Genomic DNA, 26,359 nt, shown 5'->3' with positions numbered 1-26,359 from the left:
TAGGACTCCAAAGCTTTATTGTTGTATACCAATTAACCAAAACCTATGCACAATGTAAATCACCAGTGCTGTAGCTATCTGGAAACAATCTGTCGGTCAACTTCTTTCTCTTAAATGGATACGCCAAAAATGAGAATTCTGTCATCATTTACTCACCCTGAATTTGTTTCAACCCTGTAAAAATGTCATTGTTCTGTGTAGCAGGTGGAGAGATGACACATACACAGAGTAGTTTTTCAGCCCAGGAGGGGAGTTTTTATTCAAACGGTGAGTGCAGGGTGTTCCGTGTAAAGTTCGGTGGTTTGGTGGATGCCCGGCGTGGGAGTGCCTCTGGACTAGTTCCTCCAGTTAACCGTGATCTCCGTGCCCAAGTGCGTGTCCGTCCACCGTGTAAATATCTCTTCCGTGCGTGCTCCCGCCGTCGATCGTCCCATCCTGCGAGACAGAAGACATAAGAATTAACCCTGGCTTGCATGGGAGTGGTAGCTCACAGTGTCTTCTGTCCCGCTGGCTTTTATGCCCAGTTGATTGGTGAGTTGATGATCGGCAGCTGTGTCTCATCCGTTTCCCTGGCGACACTGATTGCGCAAGGGGTGAATCGCCACATCTGTTAAACACAAAGATATTTGGATAAATGTTTTGGGAAGGAAAAATTATTTTATAACTTTTTTGAACAAAACAATAGATATTTTGAAGAATTAAGGAAAGCGAGCAGTTTTAGGGCACCTTTGACTACCATATTAATCTTTCCTACTATGGTAGTCAATGATGTCCCAGCAATGTCAGTTGCTTACATTTTTCCAAATATGATAAATCATTTATACAGGTTTGCAACAACTTGGGGGGAGTAATTCATGACAGGATTTTCATTTTTGGGTGGAGTATCCCTGTAATATGAATTGATGTTGTGTGGTTTGCATGGCCCACAGTTCTCTTGCCTGTTCAGTTGCCTGTTCTAAGTTTTTGTGTTTATGTAAACAACTAATAATCTTCTAGCTTAGAACAACCTCTGTTAGGTGAGTAGCTTTCTGTGTCTAATGCAGTGCTCATGTGTGCATTGCAATTTCACATGTTTAAATGCTACTGCCACAATATAGATACAACATGTGTAATGTAGATAATGATGACCAGTGGCGTAACAGACGGGCACTGTTGGAGTGCCCCGTGTGTTGGGGGGACCAAAAAATCTTATTTATGATGTGAATAAATGGGACCATATTTTGGTATTAGTTTTTGCCTGCAATTTGCTGATCACAGTATCTTATGTCATCAGTGTTATCCATTCGTAATCAAGAATAGCCACAATTGTCCTGAAAATTAGCATAGTAGTGAAATCCTTGCAAAATGAGTAAGATAAAATAGCCTATCTGAAAAACGTTGTCCGAGTGTCATAGATGTGGCTACTGCGCTGAAGCTATTTTAACTTCCCTGTCTCTGTGGTAAGTGGCAAGATTTCATTTTCTAAATAAAAACTAATTAAAGTTATCTAAGAAGCACAGTGAGCCAGGACAGACTTTCCGAACTTGCCATTCTCAGCATTGAAAGCCAGTGTGCGCTTCAGATGTCATAACAGACATTGTGAAAGACTTTGCGCAGAAAAATGCCAAGAGAAAATAACTTTTTGAACACTCGTAATGGTAAAATGCTTTATTGCATTCCTTCTCTAAATGCAGTAAATTAATTACTTTTATTGTTAGCTTGATTGTAAAACATTGTTATTAACTCGTTGTATTCCCATTTGCAAAAGTCAAATTCATTACTGTGTAGTAGTTTTAAAAATATTTTTGAGGCAAGATATGGTCTAGTAAGTGGCATAGCTTACTATGGTACTGGTACGCATTTTTTTAAATTCACCATGAAACAGAAGTTGCGATTGACTTCTTTTCCATGTCGTGACGTATATTCCAATGAAACGGCTTCTTAAATTAGAAAAAAATGTAGGGCGGGGCTTTATTTTGCCCTTCCCTTTTTGATTGGTTTGTTGTAAGTTGGGCCTGGAGGGGAGGGCTAAAAATGCCTGCCATTGGAAAGTCAGTATAGTCCTATCTCTTGTTTTATGTGTTGAAGTGTTGTTGTTGAGAGGGGGAGAGGAGCTTAATGTTTTGATGCAAAATGATTTTTTTTATCATGGTGTGCACGAATAAATCATTTATAATAATCACTGCAACACTGTGTAAAACACTTCTTTTGAAAATCTGTTTGATTTTATTGTGACTTTAAAGAAAGTGTGCTTGAATTCCACTAATTTGATTATGCGGTAAAGGGGTCCCGCCTTTTGCACTACGCCACTGATGATGTCCTCAGATGCTCCAATCTGCAGTCTCTTCCAAATCTCACTGTGGGGGCTTTAGGCATATATAAAGTTAGATTAGCATTTCCAGATAGATTTACGTGTTCACATGTAATGTGTATATTCTGTTAAGGCTTAAGCCCAGAGGAAAATGTTATTACTCATTCTTGGAGATGGAGATTTCAGTTTGTTAGGAGAAATAAAAACACAAATGAGATCAGGAATATTGCCTTTTTATAGGAGAGCTTAGGCAAATCTGAGCAAAGTTTGTGACATGGTTGAGAACTATTTTGAAACTCTTAAGACATTTGTGAGATTTCTAGGTCTTTTTCTCAGGAGAAAACATCTGACACGCAGGAAAATTACGCAAAAGTTTCCTTTTGCTCTCAATTTAATCTTATGGATGTCTTTGAGAAATAATTGAGCTGTGAGAGAGTGATTTTTTTCCTTTCTCTTAGGGCTGGAATGATTTGCAATTCACAATGTCAGCAGATTACAGTTCTTTAGAACTATAACAATTATATATCGTATTTTAAATTCTTATTCATACCTAAATCACAAATCTTAAAAAAAACTTGGAAGTTGATTCATAAAAAGGTGTAAGAGATCATGTAAGAGAGAGAGGGAAAGTCTGGTTCAATCTTTGTGAACCAGAACAAGCTTGTATGTATTTTGGACTAGTTTGCATGGCATTGCAGCGAGCAGCTGAGAAAATGGGAATTTAGACATAAGAGTGGGTTGTTTGAGAAGACAAACAACGGTTAGTCATGAGAGTTCTATTGTCTGTCTGATGGTCTTGTGATGTTGTTTCAACATGTCTTTATTCCCTCAGGAGACTGCTTTGATTGGACATAGCTATGGCTCTGGTTGTCATGCTACTCTGTCTGTGTGTGTGTAGGGTACTGATTTGGAGTGTGACTTTGGCAATGGGCAGCTGTACAGAGCTGACTGGCTCGATGGGAGGCCGTCTTTGAACTGCAGTGGAGTGACAGTAAGTTCATTCTATAACAACACTTACAGCAGCAAATAATAATTTCATTGTCAACATTACATCAAATTTGACTGTTTACTAATTTTTTTAACATTTTGCTTGTCTTGGTGTGCATACTTTTTTGTTGCATGTTAAAAATTGTAGCCAGTTAGCTCCTTGAGGTTCATGGGCCGCAGTACACTACTAACACAATCCATTTTTTATGTGCGTACAGCTGAAAACGGCATTGTTAAGTGAGGCATTTCATCTAAACCTGCGGAGAAAAGGAACAGACAAATATATAGACAGCCCACAGCCAATGACAGGTAATACAGTCTCATTCACACAAACATGTTTGTTTTTACACAATACATTTTGGGGGCTTTGTATTTATATAACGAGTTCTATTTTGTACCAACTGCATATTGTATCCCCTAAGCCTAACCATCACAGAACTTTTTTGCATTCAAATTAGCATAATTTAGTTTATTTAATAATCACTTTGAATCATGGGGCTCACCTGCTGTTTGTATAGTGAGACATCTAACGCCCATTTCATACTGCACGTGTGAGCGCGTAGGGAGAGCGTTAGCAGCGTGTGCCCATTGTCCTTTCACACCGGCAGCATATGCACCGTGCACCGCGCTGCCTGGGTACCACAGTACAACAACGCAATTTCGCATTACGTTATTTAAATACAACAATGAGCAAAATATCTTCCAGAACTTCAAAGCACTTTTTAAGTAGATTGCATAACTTTGATTTGTTATATCCACCTGTCTCATACTCTTTTAGATCTACGTAATACAAGTTATAAATAAAAAGCCATCGTGCTTTGAAGGATACGAAATCATTAATGTCTATGTAGTTTTATCTGTTTTTTCAGAAGGTTATGATGACAGTGGGTTTCAGACAGTACACTGACAGCGTAATGCGATCGTTTTCCATTCCTTCATATGCAATATAAGCATAACATTTAAGATATACTTGTATTATAAATCCTTTAAATGTGCTGTTGTGGTTTTGGCCAAAAAACTGTCAGGATCAGTTCAGGGAAGAGGACCCAGACGCAGGTAGCGGTGTGTGAAAAAACTTAGATTTATTTAAACATACAAACAAAAACCCACGATGGGGAGTAAAACAGGAGCTTGACTACATAAATAAACTAGAAACAAAAGACTTCCCACGAGGGGGAAAAAACAGAAGAACCGGGTCAAAACTAAAAAACTCACACGATATTCAGGACTGGGGAAACAAGGGGCGGGGCCAAAGACGAGACCGGAGACAGCGCATGTTATGTCAGAACCAACAATAACATGCCTCTCTCCACACAAAACATGAGGCTTTGTCATGATCCTGCCACAAGACCAAGAAAGACATGACATGATAAGGCAGAATCATGACAGAAGCCTCCCCTTAAGGAGCGACATCCTGGCGCTCCTCAAGGTGACAAACAAGACAAGACAGACTGAGACAGTGACAAGAACCAACAACACATAGTGAACAAGATCAAGGGCAGACAAAAAAACATTACAGAAGGGTCAGGGTGGGATAATAAAAAAACAAACGGGAGGGGGGTGGGGGCACACCAGCGTACATGGGAGGGAGTCCAATGGGTTTGGGAACGGGGGGAACAGTTCTAGTCCTGGGGGCTCTCGAGGGGCTCTCGAGAGCGTGGCATAGGGCCAATAAGGGAAATCCTTGGGGACAAGGGTGTGGGAGTTATGTATCCCAATGGGAAAGGGGGTACTCCCGGCCGTAATGCTGGCTGGGACGCCGGCTGGATCGCTGGCTGGATCACCGGCTGGATTGCCGGCTGCTGGACCGGACTGGACTCCGGCTTCTGGATCGGATGTCTGCTGGAATGCCGGCTGGATCACTGGCTGGATTGCCGGCTGCTGGACTGGACTGGATACCGGCTGCTGGACCGGACTGGATGCCGGCTGGGATGCTGGCTGGATCACCGGCTGGATTGCCGGCTGCTGGACCGGACTGGATACCGGCTGGACCGGACTGAACTCCGACTGCTGGACTGGACTGGATGCCGGCTGGGATGCCGGCTGGATCACCGGCTGGATTGCCGGCTGCTGGACCGGACTAAATACCGGCTGGACCGGACTGGATTCCAGGTGCTGGACAGGACTGGTCGCCGGCTGCACAGAGCTCCGCGCCCCCTCCGCTGCCTCTTCTTCTTTAACCGGACCACATGGCCAGTGGCCGGTTGCGAGGTAGCGGTGGGGGGGCATGGCTAGCTCCGCACCGGAGGAGTCCGCAGACGTCTCCCAGGACGCCCTCCTCCCCCGCTTGCCACGGAGGGTCTTAGGAGGGTCAGGAGCTACCGAGCTCGGGACAGAAGGTGCTGGGTTCCCCACGGTGAGGATGCCTATCACGCGGTCCTCCGGGACGGACACCAGACCGGAACGAGAGGAGACCTGATGGCAGCTGGGAGAAGAGCCTTTGACTAGCTCCTCTCGGAGCTGCAGCCATTCCACCAACTGTGGGAACGGCTGATAAACCATCTCCTCCCGCTCTGGAAAGGGTGGAGGGTCATCCATCCTGGCCATCAGATAGGTGCGGACCAGCACCTCGGGAACGGAAGCCCTCCTGGCCTCGACGTCCCGAGCATAGCCCAGCAAGGGACGATGGCGCTGGGCAGGGAATGGGCGTCCTCCAGACTGGGAAGCGATCGCCTTCCACCACTCGGGATTGGTGGTACAAGGCCACCGGGTAGTAGTTGCACCGTCCATGTGCTGCCTGCTGGGTTCTGTTTTGGCTAGTTCGTTATGTCAGTTATTATTAGATTATGTCGTTATTATTAGATTTATTTAAACATACAAACAAAAACCCACGATGGGGAGTAAAACAGGAGCTTGACTACATAAATAAACTAGAAACAAAAGACTTCCCATGAGGGAGCAAAAACAGAAGAACAGGGTCAAAACTAAAAAACTCACACGATATACAGGACTGGGGAAACAAGGCCTAGAGACACGATAAACTCCAACATGACAGGGTATAATCCACAAGGTAAGGAATAATCCACTTGACAAGATAACAGTCAAACGACTGGCAGGACACAAACATGGTAAACTCACAAAATGAACTAGCACAGGACAGCAAACACAAGGATATTAAATAGGGAGACTAACAAAGGATAATTAACAAGGGACAGGTGTCAGGAATGAAACACTGATGGAAAGCTAAACGAGGTAACGAGAGGGGCGGGGCCAAAGATGAGACCGGAGAGAGGGCATGTTATGTCAGAACCGACAATAACATGCCTCTCTCCACACAAAACATGAGACTCTGGTCATGATCCTGCCACAAGACCAAGAAAGACATGACATGATGAGGCAGAATCATGACAGCGACTGTTAAAAACACATTAGACACCACTTACATGCTTTAAAGGTAAAAGTGTTACTTTTTCCTGTCAATCCATTTGGAGTTTGTCTGTAAAATATGCACTGTCGCTTTAATTGAATGTGAGCAGTGCTGCAAAAATAGACTCGGCGCCGAAATGATCTTCTGCTCCTATGAATTCTCTCATCTGGGAACACGTGCACCGAAAACAATATGCGCTGCTTTCGCACTGCTGACACGTGCTGTGTGAAGAACCCAGGCCCAACCAGGGGATTCCAGTTCCCGTCTGGCAAAAGCTGCAGCCTCTGCACAAGCTCGACAGTGCTTGCACAACTAGGCTAAATAAAAAATTAAAACAAACTTAAGGTAAATTATAGGTTAAAGATGATCATTAATAATCTAGTAGCAGTTGAAATTTTGTAGTGAAGACGTGTCAAATTGCCGCATCCTTCTTTATCCAGCTCTATCATCTCAGCTCTTGTCAGGTCGCCACTTCCCATTCTCCACTCGACCATCAGGCCTGGGCATGAACTGCATTCTGCTCGCTGTGGTAACCTCGGAACAATGAGACATTGACAAGACAGCTGAGAGTAGAGTACTGTTCTGCACTCTTTGATGCAACAAGTACATAATTTGTTTTTGGAAGTGTTCCCTGGTTCTGGTTGATCTAACTAATGCAGCCTAAACCCTCAGAGGATTTATATTATGGAAGTGTAGTGTATACAAGAGTAAAAAGATGCGTCTTTAGGCTGTCTCATTCGCAAAATCCCTCCAGTGAACGGAACGTTTTCCCACTATGCTCCCTACGTTCCTTTATCGAATATCATGTGACTTTTTTTGAAGCTGTCTAACCGAAATTGCACAAGCCGACTCAGTAAACATCATAAAATGTGACAGAACTTTTTAAAAGACAAGCATTTCTAATATAATATACATAAACACACATCGCTAGATAGGCTGGGAACATAATCTACTTAACATTTAAATTTAATACTCAAAACAATCTATGCAACATAATGTTTTTCAAGTCAGAGAAATGTCAGTTTTGCTTGTTGTAAATAAGTATCATAACGCACTTAAGCAGTCACGTCACAGGAAAATAAGTCTTCAGTGTCCCAATGTGTAGTGAGCTAGAGTCCTTGGCAGCACCCGAACCTGGGCCCTGAGGACCGGTGGGTTGTAATGTTGGTTGTACGACTTTCACCTTCATTGTGGGGTACTTGGTGATTTAGTTTTCAGGTATAAAGAACACTTTGTGGAACTTTGAACCCAGGGGACACGTCCTTATAAATTGAGGCCAGTATGGAAGACTTGGAAGAGTCATTGCCTATTTCCCTGGCTGAAGTGACTGACATAGCTAAGTGGTGTTGTGGGCGGACACAATTTGCCATGAACTAAGAGTCTGGATATGGTCAGGCTGTCTTGGCTGATTAATACAATAAGGTAAGGTGCTGGAATGGATATTCCAGGTAAATGTCAAACTTGTTGCGGTTTTGGAAACATGGTCTACAAGCTTTACTGACCCAAACAACTACCTCATGCTGTCTACACCTGAAGAGGATCTATAGGTACAGACATGCAGGTGGGTTCTGTAGCCTCATTTGAGGACCTGCTTGAGGTGATCATTTGTGTGTTGCTCAGTTGAACCTAGACCAGCAACTTTCTTTTTTCTGACTTGATGACCACTTTTTGACTTCTAGCTAGGTGCAGCCTCCCTGCTGTAATCTCACGTTCTTGTCTCCACACTGAATTGTCGAGGTCTTCAAAGGGTACACGCACATGTTTTTACCCTGGAAACGTAAAATTATTTCTCAGTTTTTGGGGTGCATGAGAGTGGATACAGGGCAATGTAGAGGATGGAAGAGACAAACCCCCCTTGCCCTCTGGGCTATGCAGAGTGAAATCTGGCTTGTGGGTAAGGCGTATGTGGCAGGTCAAAAGACCTGTGGGCCACAGATCTTGCTGTCCGTGCCACCAAACAGATGGCTTCTGCCATCTGCCTATTAATTTGTAGCTTTAGTGGTTATAGAGAGGCATTCGCTGCATCAGACTTGGCCAGGAGCTTGCTGTCAGGAAAGTCTTTCTGTTTCAAATGCAGGGGGCATTTCTTCCACCCGAGGCTGGGGATCTGGAAACTGTCGGTCTGGCCCCTGAGGGGAGCCACAGGGATGCAAACTTGTCACCTTTCTCCGAAATTCACCGTTTTGGATCCAAAATGGGTCATTATTGTGATTCGTCTAGATCCGATGAGTTTTTCAAAATGCAGGGTGAGCGGGGTCTGCAATGTTAGTCTTTGGACGGGGTCGCGGTGAATGAAATGATGAGAATCGTGTCTACATTCTGTGGTAACGATGTCAAATCACAGTTTGCCGTTGTTTCAAATTCTGCGCAGATTAAGCGCATATATTCAACTCATGAATCAATATTAGATGTAGTCAAACTACGCAGCTCCATCGCGTTTCTGATTTAATTCAAGACAACTGTCACTAAGCAACAGGTAAATGCTAATCTGGTTTAATCTGACAATGTTAGAAAGACGGGGCATAGAGGAGCAACAATTATGTACGGTATGTGAAAAGTAATGAGTTTTTTCAACCTTAAAACATATAGACATATTGTATTGCACCAAAAACACAAGTTAATACTTTTTTTAATCACGTCATATTACATTTACATTCATGCATTTGGCAGACGCTTTTATCCAAAGCGACTTACATTGCATTATCCTATACATTTGTTTCTAAGTATGTGCAATCCCCTGGGATTGAACCCATGACCTAGTGCCATGCTCTTACCATGAGCTACAGGAAAGCTTTAAGATATTGACCCCTATAAGCTTTTTCTAAACAGTTGAGAGAGTGCAGTGCTAAAAGACCGGGGATGAAATCACTGCTGCGGCAGTGAAAAATAAATTTAGTCTCTAGACGCGGAGGGCTTTAGTCACTGCTGAGGTATGGAGAAACAAAGCAGGGGTGTGCATTTTTGGGGACCAAAGCAAAGTCAGAATGTGGGGCTCCCCATGCCTAAACATTACCTAACATTTAATTTTATTAATAGTATATACATTTTTACCACAGTAATACAAAATCTGGTTGACACTTCAACTAAATATTTTGAGGTACCATCGAACATTAAGATAATGGTTACAAATGGTTACAAACTCTCCAACTTCCTACACTCATATTTTAAAGAAAAAAGAAAACCAAAATCAAATTAAAGATGAATTTGATTAGCAGCATTATTTATTTTTTAACATTTCAAATAGTTATTGTGATAGTATTGTTATTATGAATTCTGTTGGCCACAATAATCGTGGAGAGAAGTCTGTTATTGTGACAGCACTAGTGTCAACACATTAATAACGTATTAATGTGAGGTGATTCATAACTCTTACATGAACACATTGCTATCTTGTCTGTATGTGTTTGTTTGCATATAGTGGAGGTATACAGCTGCACTGCGGGGGACAGTGACTGCTCTCAGTGTTGGGGTCGTGAGAAGCAGGGTCACCTATGCACCTGGTGTGATAACAGCTGTCACCCACGAGACCACTGCCAATTCATTACAACGCACTGCCCAGACCCTCACATACAGAAGGTAACTCACTCACTCACTCACTCACTCACTCACTCACTCACTCACTCACTCACTCACTCACTCACTCACTCACTCACTCACTCACTCACTCACTCACTCACTCACTCACTCACTCACTCACTCACTCACTCACTCACTCACTCACTCACTCACTCACTCGATATAAAATGCACTCAGGGCTGGACTGAGAAGAAAAATCGGCCCTGGCATTTTTAGGCCCGCATTGCCCCTCCACCGAATCTGTCGACGGGGGGCATGCATACATGTCTTTTGCATTCGCGTTGCATGCATTCGCATTTATAATACGTCCGTCTAAGTGGCCAACACGTCCGTTATGGCCCCATACGTTAGCGGCAAACACGTCCGTTACTGCCCCATACGTTAGCGGCCAATGCCTCCGTTCTCGCCCCATACGTTAGTGGCCGACCAGGAAAACGCCCGGTATACCAGATGGCCAGTCCACCCCTGAATGCATTGTAGTGAAAATGCGGCTGGAACTGTGAAGATAAAAGTGTATCTTACAATAGGTAGTCAACCTAGTGCCTGTAGGTTTCTGAAAAAATCTCAACTAAAACTGGACCAAGGTTTGTGTCAGGTAAAATGGTCTATGACATTCATACTTGATTAAAAATAATCAAAGGTATTTTTGATTTTGTTTAATGTATGCTAATGTATAATAATTAAATTATACCAAGCTGACACATACAAGCAACAGACGGGACTAATTTGTGTTATCAAAAACAAAAAGCTTACAACCGTCCAGCAGTATCAATAAATAAAGCTTTAGTACTTTGACCCACAGTATTCAACAGCCACATGATACAAACTTTTTTTATCTATGGTTATTAAACATTTTGTTAAGATATATTTTTTTGTTTAGTTTTTTTGTTAGGAGCAATACAGTGTATAAGCTACTTTGAGTTAAATCTACACTTGAAAATCTAGTATATAGAAATCTAGAAAAATAGAAAAACTTTATTATAATCTAGTTAGTAAAACGTGTCATATCTGAGTGACTGTGACAGTCAAATCAAATAATCACCCCATAGAAAAAAAACCCACAGAATTTGTCTTATAATTTTTAAGTAATACTGTGACAGCCCTACGTCAGTCACAGTATCACTTAAAAATTATCAGACAAATTCTGTGGGGGGTTTTTGGTCAAGGAATCACATTCAAAGTAAGTGTAAGGAGGCAGAGACAGTTTTTAATGTAAAACTTAAAATGGGTGCTGGATTATTACGCTAATGTCAGGACTGTGAGTAAAAAAATTATCCTAATATTACATCAGAAGTATTTTCTGGAATAGGTTGCTGAAAACAACATGCTGTGCATTCTGTCCTCTCTTCACACTTTCCCCTTTTCTGTCTCTCACTTCAGTATGAGGTGTAAATTAAGAGAATGAATGATGTGAACTGGGGCTCGTTTCACTGAAGGAAATAATTATCAAGTTGGCTGTTAAGCCTTCAGCGAGTTGTGTGTTTTACAGGTTTTAATTCTACAGATGCCTTATATTATGCATTTGATGTTTAAAACAGTGTTAAATGCAGAGCTTTTTGTGTTGCGAGTAGAATTTAAAAAAAATCAGCGCTCCTCCCCCTTGCCGCCTTTGCATATTGAGTTTATAATGTAAAGGGTTGGTTGATCAACCTTTTCGTATTTTCCGCACAGTTGTTAAAACCCAGACAGAATAAATAAACATCCTTTCAAAAGTGTGAATATTAGTGTAGTGTCATTCAGAAAGTTACAACTCCAGTCATATTTATATAGTGTATAGAGACAAAGTTCTATAAACAATCACCTAATACACAATCAGTGGTGCACCTGGTGCACTGTTAGTTTTCGTGATTAAGTTAGTTCTTGTCTTGAGCTAATATTAGCCTGAGGCCAGCACACAGAGTGTCTGCATAACAGGGGGAGTTTTTGTCTGGACGTCATTCTCTGTGCTCTCTGCTAAAACCTTTTTGAGCTTCCATACTGTGTGTCACCCCTCACCCACCTTTAGGTGTAGATGCAATATAAGCATAACAGTATTGGAAGAAGTTGGTCATTTTTATTTGATTGAACACGTTATACCTATTTCATTTATTTAGTATGTTTGCTTTATTAAATTATTTATCATTAAAATACACGTTCAGCATCCATATTGGCTGAATGTGTTTTTTGTTTGGGGGAATTCCTAATCTTTTAATGATACATTGTCTTGGAATTTAGAAAACTGAAGGCCAGACAGCCCCCAGTTGTTGCCTTTGTATGCTGCCTAAAAGAGCTTGCTAGGTTTGGAAACAATTTTAGAGAAGGAAACCAAAAACGCAGACAATGAGCAGAGCAGATTAGGCAGGGGTCTCCTGATTTCTCTTAGAGATGCTTCAGTGTCCTTTTTTCTTACGTAAAAATGATAGTTATATATTTATATATAATATTTGTTGATTCAATTGTAAAATGCAATTTGGGGTCATTGAGTCACTGAGTTGTTCTTTCACCATGGTCCAAAAACGAAAGTAAATGTTTTCAAAATCTTGTTGTATTTTTTAACACATTCATTAAAGATCCTTTAATCTATTTTCTGTTGTTATGTAGATTGAACCGCTCAGAGGGCCTTTGATGGGCGGAACGCTTCTCACAATACAGGGAAAAAATCTTGGACACAGCGCTGATCATGTGAACGTGTCCATCGGGCATGTGCCCTGTAAGATACTGCCTGAATATTACACTGTTTCAGTAAAGTAAGTACACTCCCATTTATGTTTGTACTAGTTTTTGTTTATACCTTAATACATATGGCAGTCCCCTTTTTACAAATCTTTATTTTTGGAAAACAATGGGATATCATAGGTTTGTCTATGAAATTCATTATTACACCAATCTTTCTTTTTTATTTACTATAGTTGGCCTATGATAGTTGAAAATGTCTAAGCTAAATTCTGGTTGACACCAGTCCATAACATTTAAATGTTCTAAACTTTGCACAAAAACCAGATAGTTTCTCACATTGAACTAGCCATAAGCTAAAAAAAGTAATGTCGGAGAAAGCATGGTGACCAAGTCAAGGTGTCGACCAGACATGAACCACTAATCTAAAATGTGTGTGTCGCCACAGGTTAATTTGCGAGACTGCTGCATCATGGGAAAAGATGAGTGATTATGTTACAGTGAGCATAAACAGTAATGCAGTGGGCGTTTCAAGAGAAATGTTCTTCTTTGTTGTGAGTATAAACCTTTCATTCTTTGTTTTTATTTCGTTTATTTGGGTATTTAGAGATTTTTTGTTTTGGAATTTTGGGAAGTTTTGTCCTCATCCTAATCATCACAAAAGGCCAGACTATATTATGGCTGTTCTGAGCCACCTCTTCATTTATCTACTATATGGCACATTTCTAATCATCATTTTTATTGAAACAATAGTCCATATACCATTATTTATACTTTAAAATCTGCTTTGAAATGATGTGTGTTCTGAAAGGTACTATACAAATAAATATGATCCGACAATCTTTTTTCACTTGTTAATTGTGACGTAAGGAATGCCAAAGTTATAGTACAATTTTAACATACATTTATATGAACTATTTATTCATTTCAGATACAGTATTTAAAATAAACTTTCATAAACTCACAATGTACACTACAGTCTCCATTCTCACAGAATGTCCGACATCAATCTTTTAATAATTCATAGAAACTGAATCGCTGTCTGGTCATCTGGGATTTTGATATGGAGAAAAAGGTTGGGATCAAGGTTTTTCGGTAGTTTTACAACACGGCATGATATAAGTCTACATTGGCGATTTTTGTTGTTTGACTATGGCAACTGATAGAGCATTTGGACCTGGATACGATAATGCATGACTTCAGACTTTAAGTCCCACTGTAGTCGAGAAATTCACCACTTAAAACTCATACTTTTGCATCAAAATAGCATATGTAAAAGTTTTTCCGGTAATAATGGCTTCAAAGCATGGTATTATCGCAAGTCTTACAAAACGTGAGCTAGAGATGCCTTTAGATACAATATGAACAAAGACAGTTTGCAGTAATATCATGGACTGCACATAGCATTCCTTGGAAAAGTAGTTACACTCTTAAAATAAAGGTGCTTAAAAGGTTCTTCACAGAGATGCCATAGAAGAACCCTTTTTGGTTCCACAAAGAACCATTGAGTCAAAAGTTCTTTAAATAACCCTCTACTTCTTATTTTTCTATAATCTGAATTTTTCACTAAAAAAAACTTTTGTCAAACAGAAACGTTCTTCAGATGTTAAAGGATCTTTATGGAACCAAAAGTTTCTTCTATGGCATCGAAGAACCTTTTGAAGCACCTTTTTTTTAATAGTGTACGTGTCTGTACATTTTAACTTGGACTGTTATGTTATGAAGCAATATTCAAGTAAAATTGAATGATGAAAAAACTTTATGATGAAAAAAGCAGTTTTACAAGTGTAAATCTATTCTTTGTATACAACAAACTGCTCTTAAAATAGTTGAAATACTTGTAGCCTCAAACGGTCAAACTTGATTTTATACATCTTACACATCAGAACTGTGGAACTATTTGTCGCAAAAAATACTATGATATTGCATGCTTCATCCACATTGTAAACGTGCAGGTTGTGCGTCCAAGAAAAATACACACGTGAAAGTTACTTAAAGTTACACAAGTGAAATTACTTAAAGAACAAGTTTATTCTTTAAGTAATGCATTGCAACAGCCAAGTAGCTTTGTAAGACCCACCCTTTTCCCCTGTGCGACCCTCCCATGTCCCTCTGGAGGAAGGCGTTTCAGTCAGTTATTTCAGACTTTTTCAATCACTAACCTAAATGAAATTCCATTTCATTTATTTCATTTGAAAATGCATTTGTAAAAAATTCCAGTTTGGAAGACATTGCATTTGTATTGTATTAATGTTAAATTCAGGCCCAGTTTGTTGTAAACAGCTCTAACTCATCTCAATGTTGAGTTAAAGGAAAATGTTTTTACTTGAGTAAACATCCATATGTGATGTACGCTTGACTCTGATGGTTCCTCCGCTTCGTGTCGGGTCCTGATCACACTGTCGGGGCTTATTTCTGCGATAACAACTGGCTGCCTGTACATTATCCCGCTTATTATACGGCTACTTGCCACATGAGAAAAAAACTGGACATAAAATGTGAATTTGAAATATTTTATTAGCTCATTTTTACCGAATGCAGACCTTCCGCGAGGAAAAGCCGTTTAGTTTCGGTTTTAAAGTAAGAAACAACGTTCAAACGTCACGAACAGGCAAATAGGTTTAATCATTTGTAAATATAATGTCATATATGTTATTAAAAGACATATTTATAATTCATTTTTGTGTAATATTAAACTGCCCCTCTCAAAATGATTTGTAGCATTCGGGTTACAGGGTGTTAATAGGTTTGAGTGGTTGTTATTTGAAAATAACAACCCTTAGAATGTCGCGACTAGCGTTCAAATGAGCCATTTAATAAAGTTCAGTAAGTGATATGTGAGGAGAAAATGTGTGGAACAAAGCCTGTGCATGCAAGCACAGTCTTTTTTGTTGTAAATTTCCCAAGCAGCCAACATGACATGCTTTCCTGTAGCTCAGTGGTAAGAGCACGGTGCTAACAATGCCAAGGTTGTGGGTTCGATCGCAGGGGATTTCACATACTTAGAAACAAATGTATAGGATAATGCAATGTAAGTCGCATTGGATAAAAGTGTCTGCCAAATGCATAAATGTAAATGACATCACTGACTCAACAAATGGTTTAGTGGGGCGGGGGGGTTGAACAGATTATATACTGAAAATGGAAGCCTAAAAATAAAAGTTAGATTAATATGTGTGAAGCTTTTTGTTTTTAAAATAAAACAGTTACTGTGCACCTTCATTATTACAGATATTACAGTTTGCAGAGGCATACAGAGGCACGCTTGGTCATGGGTCATTCCTGTGATCAGATATAATGCAAAATCCCCAGACCTACTATATTCTCTGACACCCAAAGAATTTCATAAAAATAGATGGAGCGGGAAAGTGTAAAGGGTACTGCTCCAATCCTTGTTCCTTAAACCTTTAGCCCATTCCCTGAGTTCAAGAAACCTCTGTACATACACTTTAACATCCTCTCCTTAACTCTCGGCTAGTCTTTAAACCCCCCCACACACACAGGATGTGATGTGATGTTATGTCATTTGTGTGTGTGTGTCTCCTAGGGCAGTGCAAGGTATGCTGCAGGGCTTACTCAAATGTGTGCGTGTGTGTGTAGTATTTACATTTCCTGCATGTCACATTGATTTTGGTAGGTTAAACCAACCTTTCAGAGAGCAGACCTGTAAATATAAACACTCAAACATGCAGTCACACACCCTTTCCTTTGTGTTCTGTAGCTTTGTGGCTAAACTGGCAGAGTGCATAAACTGCAGACTGCATAAATGTACATATTATATTGACTTTGTTAAAAAACAAAACATATCTTACAAAAAATAGACTTACTAAATTTCATTTACTGGTACTACTGTACTACTGGTAACTCTGACCAAAAGGGTCTACCAGCTTTGCAAGATCCTTATTAATTTGGACTAGCTACTAGTTTTCAGTACAGCTGAATCTTCCTGAAGGTCTTAACTTAGCAATTTATTTGTCTTCCTAAATCTCCTACATTGTCTGTCAACGACACAGGAGCCCAAACTACTAGACTTTACACCCAGGCAAGGTCCCCTTGCTGGCGGAACCAGACTAACTATTCGGGGTGAATTTTTGGATGCTGGATCCGTTATTAATGTCAAAGTCAACAGTACTCAGAACTGCAACATCGTCAAGTGAGTACAGTCTTTTATTACTGTACAAAAGCATTTCTCATCTCCTATATTTGTGTAGCTTTATTACACACTCCTATATGATTTTTCAGGCAGTCCAGTGATGTCATCAAATGCGTGATGCCACCAGGGGTGTCCTCTGTCACGGAGAGTGTATCAGTGTGTGTGGTATACGACGATGGGCAGTGTTACAGTGGTTCACCAAATTTCACGTTTTTCTATGAGAAAAACCCTACAATCAGTTACATAAAACCCAACAAAAGCTACCTCAGGTGAGACAACACAGCACAAAAAAAATGTAAAAATAGCAAATAAACTAAATAAAACACCTATATTAGTCTATGGGGTGGTTTCCCATTAAGGGGTTATCTTAAACGAGGACTAGGCTTTAGTTAAATTAGGATATTTAAGTAGATTTTAAGAACATACTTTACAGATAAAAAACATTACTGGTGTGCATCTTGAGGCAAAACAATCACACTGATATAGTTTAAGATATGCCAGTACGAATTGTTTTCGATCGAGACACTTTTAACATTTAACTTAGTGTCGTGATTCTGCCTCATCTTATCATGTCTTCTTGATCTTGTGGCAGAATCACGACAGGATCCTTGTTTTATGTGGAGAGAGAAGTTTCGGCCTTCCACATTCCCTCTCTCTCCAGTGTGTGTCTCTGTTCCCGCCCTTTCGTTTCGTTTTTGCTTGTTAATTAGTTCATGTCTCCACCTGTTCCCTCTTGATTTGCTCCCCTTTAGATAGTCCTCATGTTTCATTGTCCTGTGTTCGGTCATTGTCGCGGGTGTGTGTTTTGTGCTATCGCCACATTCAAGTACGTGTCTGGTTTACATGCTACCCTGTCTTGTTATAGTTATTTACTATTTATGGAGTTTTGCCTTGTTTGGATGTCGTGTCAGTTTAGTCTTGTCTTTATCTTTTGATTTATAAGTCTAGTTATTCTATTTTCTGGTTTTGCCACATCGTGGGAAGTCTTTTGTTTCGTGCTTATATTTTATTACGTTCCAGTCTTTTTCCCCATCGTGGGTTTTTAGTTTTACATTTAAATAAAGCTGTTCTCTGTTAACCCCTTCAATCCCGCTGCCTGCACATGGGTTCTTCCGTCACTGAGCCGTGACACTTAGTCTGGGACTAGGCTTAAAGGGATACTTCACCCAAAAATGAAAATGCTGTCATCATTTACTAACCTTCGAGTTGTTCCAAATCTGTATACATTTCTTTTTTTCTGATGAACACAGAGAAAGATATTTGGAAGAATGCTTATAACCAGACAGATTTTGCCCCCCATTGACTCCCATAGTGGGAAAAAATACAATGGTAGTCAAAAGCGCATCAGAACTGTTTGCTGTCCTACATTCTTTAAAATGTCTTCTTTTGTGTTCAACAGAACAAAAAAAAAATGATAAAGTAATTTTTCTTACTATGGGAGTCAGTGGGGGGCAAGATCTGTTTGGTTATAAGCATTTTTCCAAATATCTTTCTCTGTGTTCATCAGAACAAAGACATTTATACAGATTTGGAACAACTCGAAGGTGAGTAAATGACTTTTGAGTGAAGTATCCCTTTAAGCCCTGCCCGGGAAACCACCCCTAAATGTCATAACAAGAAACTATGTTTCTAACCACAGCTCGAGAGCCATAGTTTCAAAGTTTGCGGTGCTGTTTGCAAATGTTCATTGAGTTTTGGGTAGTCTCAGACGTCTGGACATGGACCATTGATTTAATGTCTGATGCATACGCCAGATTTAGCTGAAACACACAGCGGATTTGAAGTTGTCCTCCGATTGGTTGAATTCTACAGGATTACCGGAAGACGTGTGTGTTGTATGGAAACAACACAAAGCCGTCTGATCTAAGAATTGCAACAAAACGGCTCAGTCCCTCCCTTGTTGTCGTGTTTTTGCTTCTTTGCTGAAGGAGTGTTTACGAAACGCTTTCTGTTAGGGGTGTAACGATACTTCGTATTACGATATTTCGCGATGCAAAAATGTTACGATGCGCATCGTCGAGAGATGGGGATATTTTACGATATGTTTAATTCTATTCATTCAGCGGTCAAGACGCTACCTACTCTGCACCAGCGCATCACGTGTGCTTGCTTATCTCACATATGCGGTAGAGAGAGAAGCACAAGACACAATCTGTGTCTCAAAGTGGTTTACAAAGCGTCATATTTTCCTTTACAATCGACGTTAAAACACAGCAAACTTGAAGCGTGACTGCAGGTGAGTGACCCCGAAACTCATTACAAATGCAGCACAAACGTTTTTAAATGCCAATGTTAATTTATCTGCTAACGTGAGCTGCTGCATAACGTGATATGCAACATAAAGTAAATCAAAAGAAACCAGCGCTATTCCGATCAGAGAAGCGATGAAGTGAGTCGTACTGTATATTAAAAGATCGAATGACATGCTATAAAACAAGTATGTGATCTGCATGATGGAAGAAATGTAATGCAGTTTATGTAATGTGTCTTTTTGAAAGATTTTTCTCATTCATTACTGTCTGGAGCAAAGACAGCGCAGCTTCAATGAGACACGAGCCAATAGCGCTTGAGCGTGAGCTCTGTCAGAGCGTTTCATTGGTTGAATGTACTGAATGAACATGCCCTTCACTGAACGAACGAGTCAATTGAGTCAAAATGATACTGAATGAACTGCTACATGTCGTTCATGGTCTAATATTCTCTGTGTTACAACAATGCATATCAAGTAGTTACTCAACTTTTCTGAAAAATAAAGGTAATGACCTGGTTTAATTTAATTCCAAGGTAAAGTAAATTATGTCGAAACACTTACATCTTTGTATGGAACATTTAATTACACCAATTAAATGAGTTAATCCAGATAGACTTTAGTAGACTAATATAATGTAGATTTCGTCGACTAAAAATAGACTAAAACTATGATAAATTGGGATGACTAAAGCCCTATTCACACGAGATTGGTATTATCTGGGGACCTCTGGTCATTTGTATAAATTGCAGAGATTGTCTGTGATCATGTTGCGCATTCGCACTGGATAAGTGAACTCTGTGATTTTACTCGAATTTACTGACTTATCTCCCGGAAATGACGTGAAGGTGCTTCCCTCTTTCTAAACATGGCACGAAAGAGAGCTTAACACGGATGCGCTGTCTGACTGAGATTCACCAACGCAGCCTTTAGCCCGTTACTGTACACACCAGGCTGGACTTCGCGTTGCGTTTTGCCGCGTCCCACAGTTTAGAAGCTATCTATCTTCATTGAACATGTCAAAGCAACTGTTTCAAATCGCGCGAATAAGAGCGTGATTACATAATGTAACGCTAGACAAAGGATGTCAAAACAAACGGATGCTGCGTTAATTTGGAATAATTAATCGCATGCGTTAACGCGTTACCGTTGACAGCCCTACTTGAAAGTCTTTTCGTTGTAGGTGTAGTTGTATGTAAACAGAATAATGTTCCTTACCGCATGCTGCCATGCATGTCATCCATCTCCATATATCCTGGGGTGTAAGAGCCTCCCAAAATTTCCCAATCACAGGAAGCATGCCCATATAAGGCGTAAAACGTCCCGTGTTGAATATCTTAGCAGTACAACCACTTAGAGACAAGGGGGTGGGCTCATTTTACTCAGGCTACCAATCAGTGTGACATGATCATTATGAAGTTATTAAGCCACGCCCATAGCAACCATTTACAGCAACCTAGCAACCGATCCCATAGACTCCCAATATAAAAGGTTCAGGTGGATATCTTTGCAACACAGTGTCATAGAGACAATGGGGTGGGCTCGTTTTACTCAGGCAACCTATCAGTGTCCCAGGATCATCATGAAGCTTCGAAGCCACGCCCATAGCAACAAAACATGTCAGCCTAGCAACCGTTTAGCAATACCTATATCTCTGTATCAGAACATCTTAGAGTCATGGGGGTTGGTTAGATTCATTAGTACTTAAAGTGTCATCACCCTAGTGCCGAGTTCCGTGGTTTGCCACGAAAGCATCACTCACAGTTTCTTTAGAAAATGTACTATCTAGTTCTTTATAATTCTTGTTCTGGACACTGGACACGTAACTAGTCCCACAGCTTTTGTCGTAGACCCATGAATGAGGGCTAAAATTGAGCGGCCCATTGAGGAATGGTGTGATATGACTTTTATAAGTGATCGGGTGGGGGTTGTTCAATAGGGGGGCGAAAAACCACCCGAAAAATTCCATTGACTTAACATTGCGCCCAACTTTGACGGGTCATAGCTCCGAGCGAGGATATTACCACATTTGAAGAGGCTATCAGGCTCTGTAAGAACATCACTCACAATGGGGTGTAAGTTTCACCCCTGGGGTTTAAGAGCCTCCCAAAATTTCTGTATACTTATAATGGGCCCATACTATGTCATGTTCTACTTATGTCACGTTTCTCATGTGTGTTGTAGTGGTGGTCGCAGAATCTCAGTCACTGGACACAGCTTTCATCTGGTACAGTCTGTCATAATGGAGGTGTCTGGAATTGGACAGACGGTATTTTTTAATCTTTTTGGTCAGAAATAAAAGTGATGATATTCTAGTGAGTAGTTCAGTAATAATTCAGTATTTAGTCATGTAGATGTCACTTGTACTGTGTTTTGCAGAACTGCTCTTGCGTTTCGTCCACTTTAATCGTGTGCGAGTCTCCTGCTGCCAGGGAATCCCAGCAGGCCACAGCTCATTTCTACTTTAATGAGGTGCTCTACAGGGGAAACGGTGTGTCTTCAGCAAGCCAGAAGCTAGAGGAGGACGAGGTGCCACATACCGGTCACTTCCGCTTTGACTATGTGGAAGACCCTCAGTTTTATACAGCCAACAAAGAGAAGCACATTAAACATCACCCTGGAGAGCCACTTATCCTTATCATTAATGTGAGTGACTGTTTACATTTAACAAAACGCAGAGTACATCTACAGTTTTTAATTTAGTTTTTGAATCGTTTTTAATTGATTTTGTTTATTGTTGTTGTACTTTGTCATTTCTCTGCCCTACTGACACTAGCTTGTCTGGAATGGTTTCATAGCACCTCAGATAGGGCTGAACGATTAATCGAAATCGAATCGCAATCGCGATGTGAGATGTTGCGATTTGCTAATCGCAAGAGGCTGCGATGTGGAAGCGATGTGAAAAATAAGAAACGCGTCTGTTCCAAGCCCGCTTTGAGTGGCATTCTTGCTAACCAACTGAGTGAGCGCACCTCTGTTATGCCTATCAGCACTGCCCTAGCCAACTGCGTAAACGTCCGACATTAAAAAAAAGAAAACATAAGGCAGGAGAGAGAGAGTGTGTGTTATTATGGCATCTGCAGAGTCAGATCGATCATATTAGGCAAATAAATACTAAAGAACTGTCCAATTCAGAAGACCACACACACAGCCTGCACACACTCGACACTTCGCCGCGTCTCGCGGATGAGCCGTTTAAACTTGATGCGCACACACAGCCTGTTTCGTAATGACGTTTATAGTAGCTACTTGAGTCCGGCTCCACACGGGCATCTGGGAATATGGACGAGGCTTGACGCACGCGTGCACCCTGTGTCAACTCACGCCTATCTCCGCGTTTCAAACAAATGTAAATTCTATCTAACTGTTTTGCTAATTTCACTTGGATGAAATTAAACATTCAGCACATTTTCAACTTGTTTTAAAAAATCCCACATACTTAAAAAATTATAAATCAGCCTATGTAACCGATGAACTATTTTAATAATTCACTAACACAATAGAAAATGTTATGGATTTAAGGGTTACAATGGGAGTTGTATTTGTTTAATGGAAACTATAATAGTGTACACTGGTATTTGGATTCTATTGGTGTGATGTAATCTGGAAGTTGGGAACCAATATTTGAATAATGCCCAAAAACACACTACAAAAATGAATTTTGTAATGGTTTTAATGGAAACAATTAAAATTTCTGCTATGTTTTTTGTTGTTGTTTTCTTTCAGCAGGGTAACTATACCCATATTGTGCTCCACACAACAATATTGAGCTGAAGCTTGAATTAGAAAAGTTAAAATCGCAAATCAAATCGCAATCGCAATGTCTGTCAAAAAAATCGCAATTAGATATTTTCCCCAAATCGCACAGCCCTAACCTCAGAGTAGAGGTCTGCGACTCGCAGGACCCGATACTGGTTTCTTGTGGCACGGGATTACATTTTTTGTATTAAAGACGGTAGCGGTCGGAAACTCTGGTACTATGGACGGGAGTGGGTGTTTGGATGGGTGCCCACTCCCGACATCCTTCTAACTGACCACATGTAGAGCCTGATCTGAGGACTGTGTTATGCATGTGCTGCGCGCGTGGACCAGTTCTTACTCCGTTATAAATTTAATTTGAACGTGTCAGCCCCCAGACAGAGCAGTCAGGTCGCGAAGTGCACCTTAGAGAAGAGAGAGCGAGCGTTCGTGTTTTTTGAAGGGGAGACGGTCATCGGGACATTTCTTGCATGGATGTTATTTTGCATGAGCTAGCTATAAGCCAACAGGTTTTGTTTATTCATATTTTGCTTATACTGTAGTTTAAGTGAAAGATGGTGTATTTAATGTATTTAATTGATTTCTCTCTGTGACATTTTTTATACTGTATTGACATTAAAATGTAAGAACTTAGTATATTGACAAGACGAAAGAAATATATATATATTTTATTTTATTTTTTTGTGGTGCGTATTTTATATTTTTTATGGAGAAATTTAAATGTGAGATCATAAATGTGAGATCTGGAAATGTGATCTAAATTTAGCGGGATCCGTCAGGTCGGGACGAAAATCAGTCTAAGCAGATAGCGGGTGAACACACAGTGAATTTACAGCGGAAGTGGAAATAAAATTTAGCGGGCGGGAGCGGGACGAAAAAAAAGTCCCGCATAGACCTCTACATCAGAGCCATGGTGTTTACAGTCTTCAGGACCTTTTCCTTAGAATGGCGTAGTTGTAGTGTCTCAGCATATTATGCTCCTGTATAAAAAAACTAACATGAACATAAAAAGACAATCACAATTGTGTGAAATAATGTATCAGCTCATTTGTAAATTATAATGCACAGCAAACGGAAACAATTCAAACAATTCAAAACAAGTTTGTTTGAACAAGTCCTAGTTTGAGTTTTACTATTACTGGTACACATTTGGTGCTTTTCAACTGCATGGTACCGTCAGGTTTAATATGACTCGGATCGGTAAAGCTCGCTTTACTTTGGCTCAGTTTGCTTTTCCACTGCAGTTTGGTACCGCTCAAAGTGGGTGGTATTATAAACTTATCGTCATAGTTGCGCCGCCTCTACTGCCGTAGCATCATCGTAAATTCGACACAAACAAATGCACAACACAGGAGTAATGGTGCATATCGATGGCGGATGGGAGCAAAACAAATACTGCTAAAAATACCAGAGTTTGGGAAATCTTAATGCAAAGAGCAGACAACGATTGTTTGGTTTGCTCGACGGCACACGAGGGTAAGCTAATCTTGCATTTAGCATTGCGTTAAGGGTCTCAATCTCTATATTACAGCCACAAAGCAAATAACGAATGCCAATATACTGTATGTATTAAAATGCGTATTCTTGTGTTGCAAATCCAATGACGCTGGTAATGATTCTCTCTGCCCAATCTGTGTGTAAACACGTCACATTTTGGTATCGGTACAGTACGCTTTGAACCTCAACCGAGGTGGTACTAAAAAAGTATCAGGTACTAGATACTGTACCCAGTGGAAAACCCCCCAAAAGTGAGCTGTACCGTGCCGTACCATGAAGTACTTTGCAGTGGAAAAGCACCATTACACAGATGTGGAAGTAATAGAATTGTCCGGAACTTTGTGGTGGGATGTTTAGAGCAGGACCAGCCAACTCCGGTCTTGGAGGGTCAGGGATCTGTATAGTTTAGTTCAAGTCCAAATCCAGTACACCTGTTCATCATTTTCAAGTAGTCCTGAGTATTTTAGTTTGCTTGGTCTGGTGTGTTTGAACTAAACTCAGAAGCTAAGTTGACTAGCCCTGGTTTACATTTACATTTAGTAATTTAGCAGACGCTTTTATCCAAAGCGACTTACAAGTTAGGTAAACAATGGAAGCAATTGGGTGCAATATATAATTGCATTCAATAAGTGCAATAAAACATATCTCACAAAGCCTACTACAGTGTACAGAGCTAAGTTTTATATATATATATATATATAGAGAGAGAGAGAGAGAGAGAGAGAGAGAGAGAGAGATAGATAGAGTAGAAAAGATATAGAAGTCAGAAATGATCGGTCAGGTGCTGACGGAAGAGATGTGTTTTCAGCCGATTATTAAAGATGGCCACAGAATCTGCTGATCTTGTAGCAGCAGGCAGATCATTCCACAAATGTGGAGCCGATCCAGAGAAGGTTCGTGAGAGCGATTTTTTTACATTTTTGGGATGGCACCACAAGACGTCGTTCGTTTGAAGAGCGTAAGGAAGGTACATAAGTCTGCATTAATGAATGAAGATAAGGGGGTGCCAAACCAGTGATGGTCTTGTAGGCCAGGAGCAGAGTCTTGAATTTGATGCGAGCGACTATAGGGAGCCATTGTAACTTAATGAAGAAGACATGTGCTGTCTTTGGTTCATTGAAGACCACGCTTGCCGCTGCATTCTGGATCATCTGTAGAGGTTTTGTTGTGCAAGCAGGAAGTCCAACCAGTAGCGCATTGCAATAGTCCAGTCTGGACAGATCAAGAGCCTGGACTAGGACCTGCGTAGCATGCTCGGATAGGAAAGGTCTAATTTTCCTGATATTGTAGAGGATCAATCTACAGGACCAAGTGGTGCTGGCAACCTGATCTGTGAAGTTTAGCTGATCACCACTCCCTGGTTTCTGGCCAGAAAGAGCAACGGCCCAAGCACTGAGCCCTGAGGCACCCCTGTATTGAGATGTTGGGACTCAGAGACCTCACCTCTCCAGGATACTCTAAATGACCTACCTGAGAGGTAAGACCTGAACCATTGTAGCACCATTCCGGAGACGCCCATAGCCTTGAGGGTCGACAGGAGGATGTGGTGGTTAACGGTGTCAAAGGCAGCAGATAGATCCAGTAGGATGAGTACAGATGAGTTTGAGGCGGCTCTTGCCAGTCTCAGGGCTTCAATGACAGAGAGCAGCGCAGTCTTAGTGCAATGACCGCTCTTGAAACCTGACTGGTTGCTGTCCAGGAGGTTGTTCTGCATTCAGAAAGGAGGAGAGCTGGTTACATACAACACGTTCAAGAGTTTTAGTAATGAATGGGAGGAGAGATACCGGTCTGTAGTTATCTAACAGTGCAGGATAAAGAGTGGGTTTCTTC

The 26,359-nt window shown here is 40.7% G+C and overlaps 1 protein-coding gene and 1 long non-coding RNA gene across 2 annotated transcripts in view; one reads left to right on the top strand and one right to left on the bottom strand.

The window, feature by feature from the left end:
* plxnd1 (plexin D1) overlaps positions 1-26,359 on the top strand; it is a 77,357-nt gene that overhangs the window by 22,892 nt on the left and 28,106 nt on the right. The window contains exons 10-18 of the mRNA XM_057355905.1: positions 3,189-3,281; positions 3,496-3,586; positions 10,063-10,220; positions 12,801-12,946; positions 13,321-13,426; positions 16,886-17,025; positions 17,115-17,294; positions 21,458-21,542; positions 21,653-21,919. Coding sequence (XP_057211888.1) covers positions 3,189-3,281; positions 3,496-3,586; positions 10,063-10,220; positions 12,801-12,946; positions 13,321-13,426; positions 16,886-17,025; positions 17,115-17,294; positions 21,458-21,542; positions 21,653-21,919 — 1,266 coding nt within the window. The remainder of the gene's footprint in view (positions 1-3,188; positions 3,282-3,495; positions 3,587-10,062; positions 10,221-12,800; positions 12,947-13,320; positions 13,427-16,885; positions 17,026-17,114; positions 17,295-21,457; positions 21,543-21,652; positions 21,920-26,359) is intronic.
* On the bottom strand, positions 230-21,434 carry LOC130567671 (uncharacterized). The gene is made up of 2 exons (XR_008964625.1): positions 20,492-21,434; positions 230-607 (listed from the first exon to the last, which is right to left on the bottom strand). It is a non-coding gene; the product is annotated as an uncharacterized LOC130567671 (long non-coding RNA).

The sequence above is a fragment of the Triplophysa rosa genome, linkage group LG17, assembly GCF_024868665.1.
Source record: "Triplophysa rosa linkage group LG17, Trosa_1v2, whole genome shotgun sequence".
NCBI lineage: Eukaryota > Metazoa > Chordata > Actinopteri > Cypriniformes > Nemacheilidae > Triplophysa > Triplophysa rosa.
The sequence above is the reverse complement of the archived record's forward strand: the minus strand, read 5'-3'. Positions and strand labels throughout refer to the sequence as shown.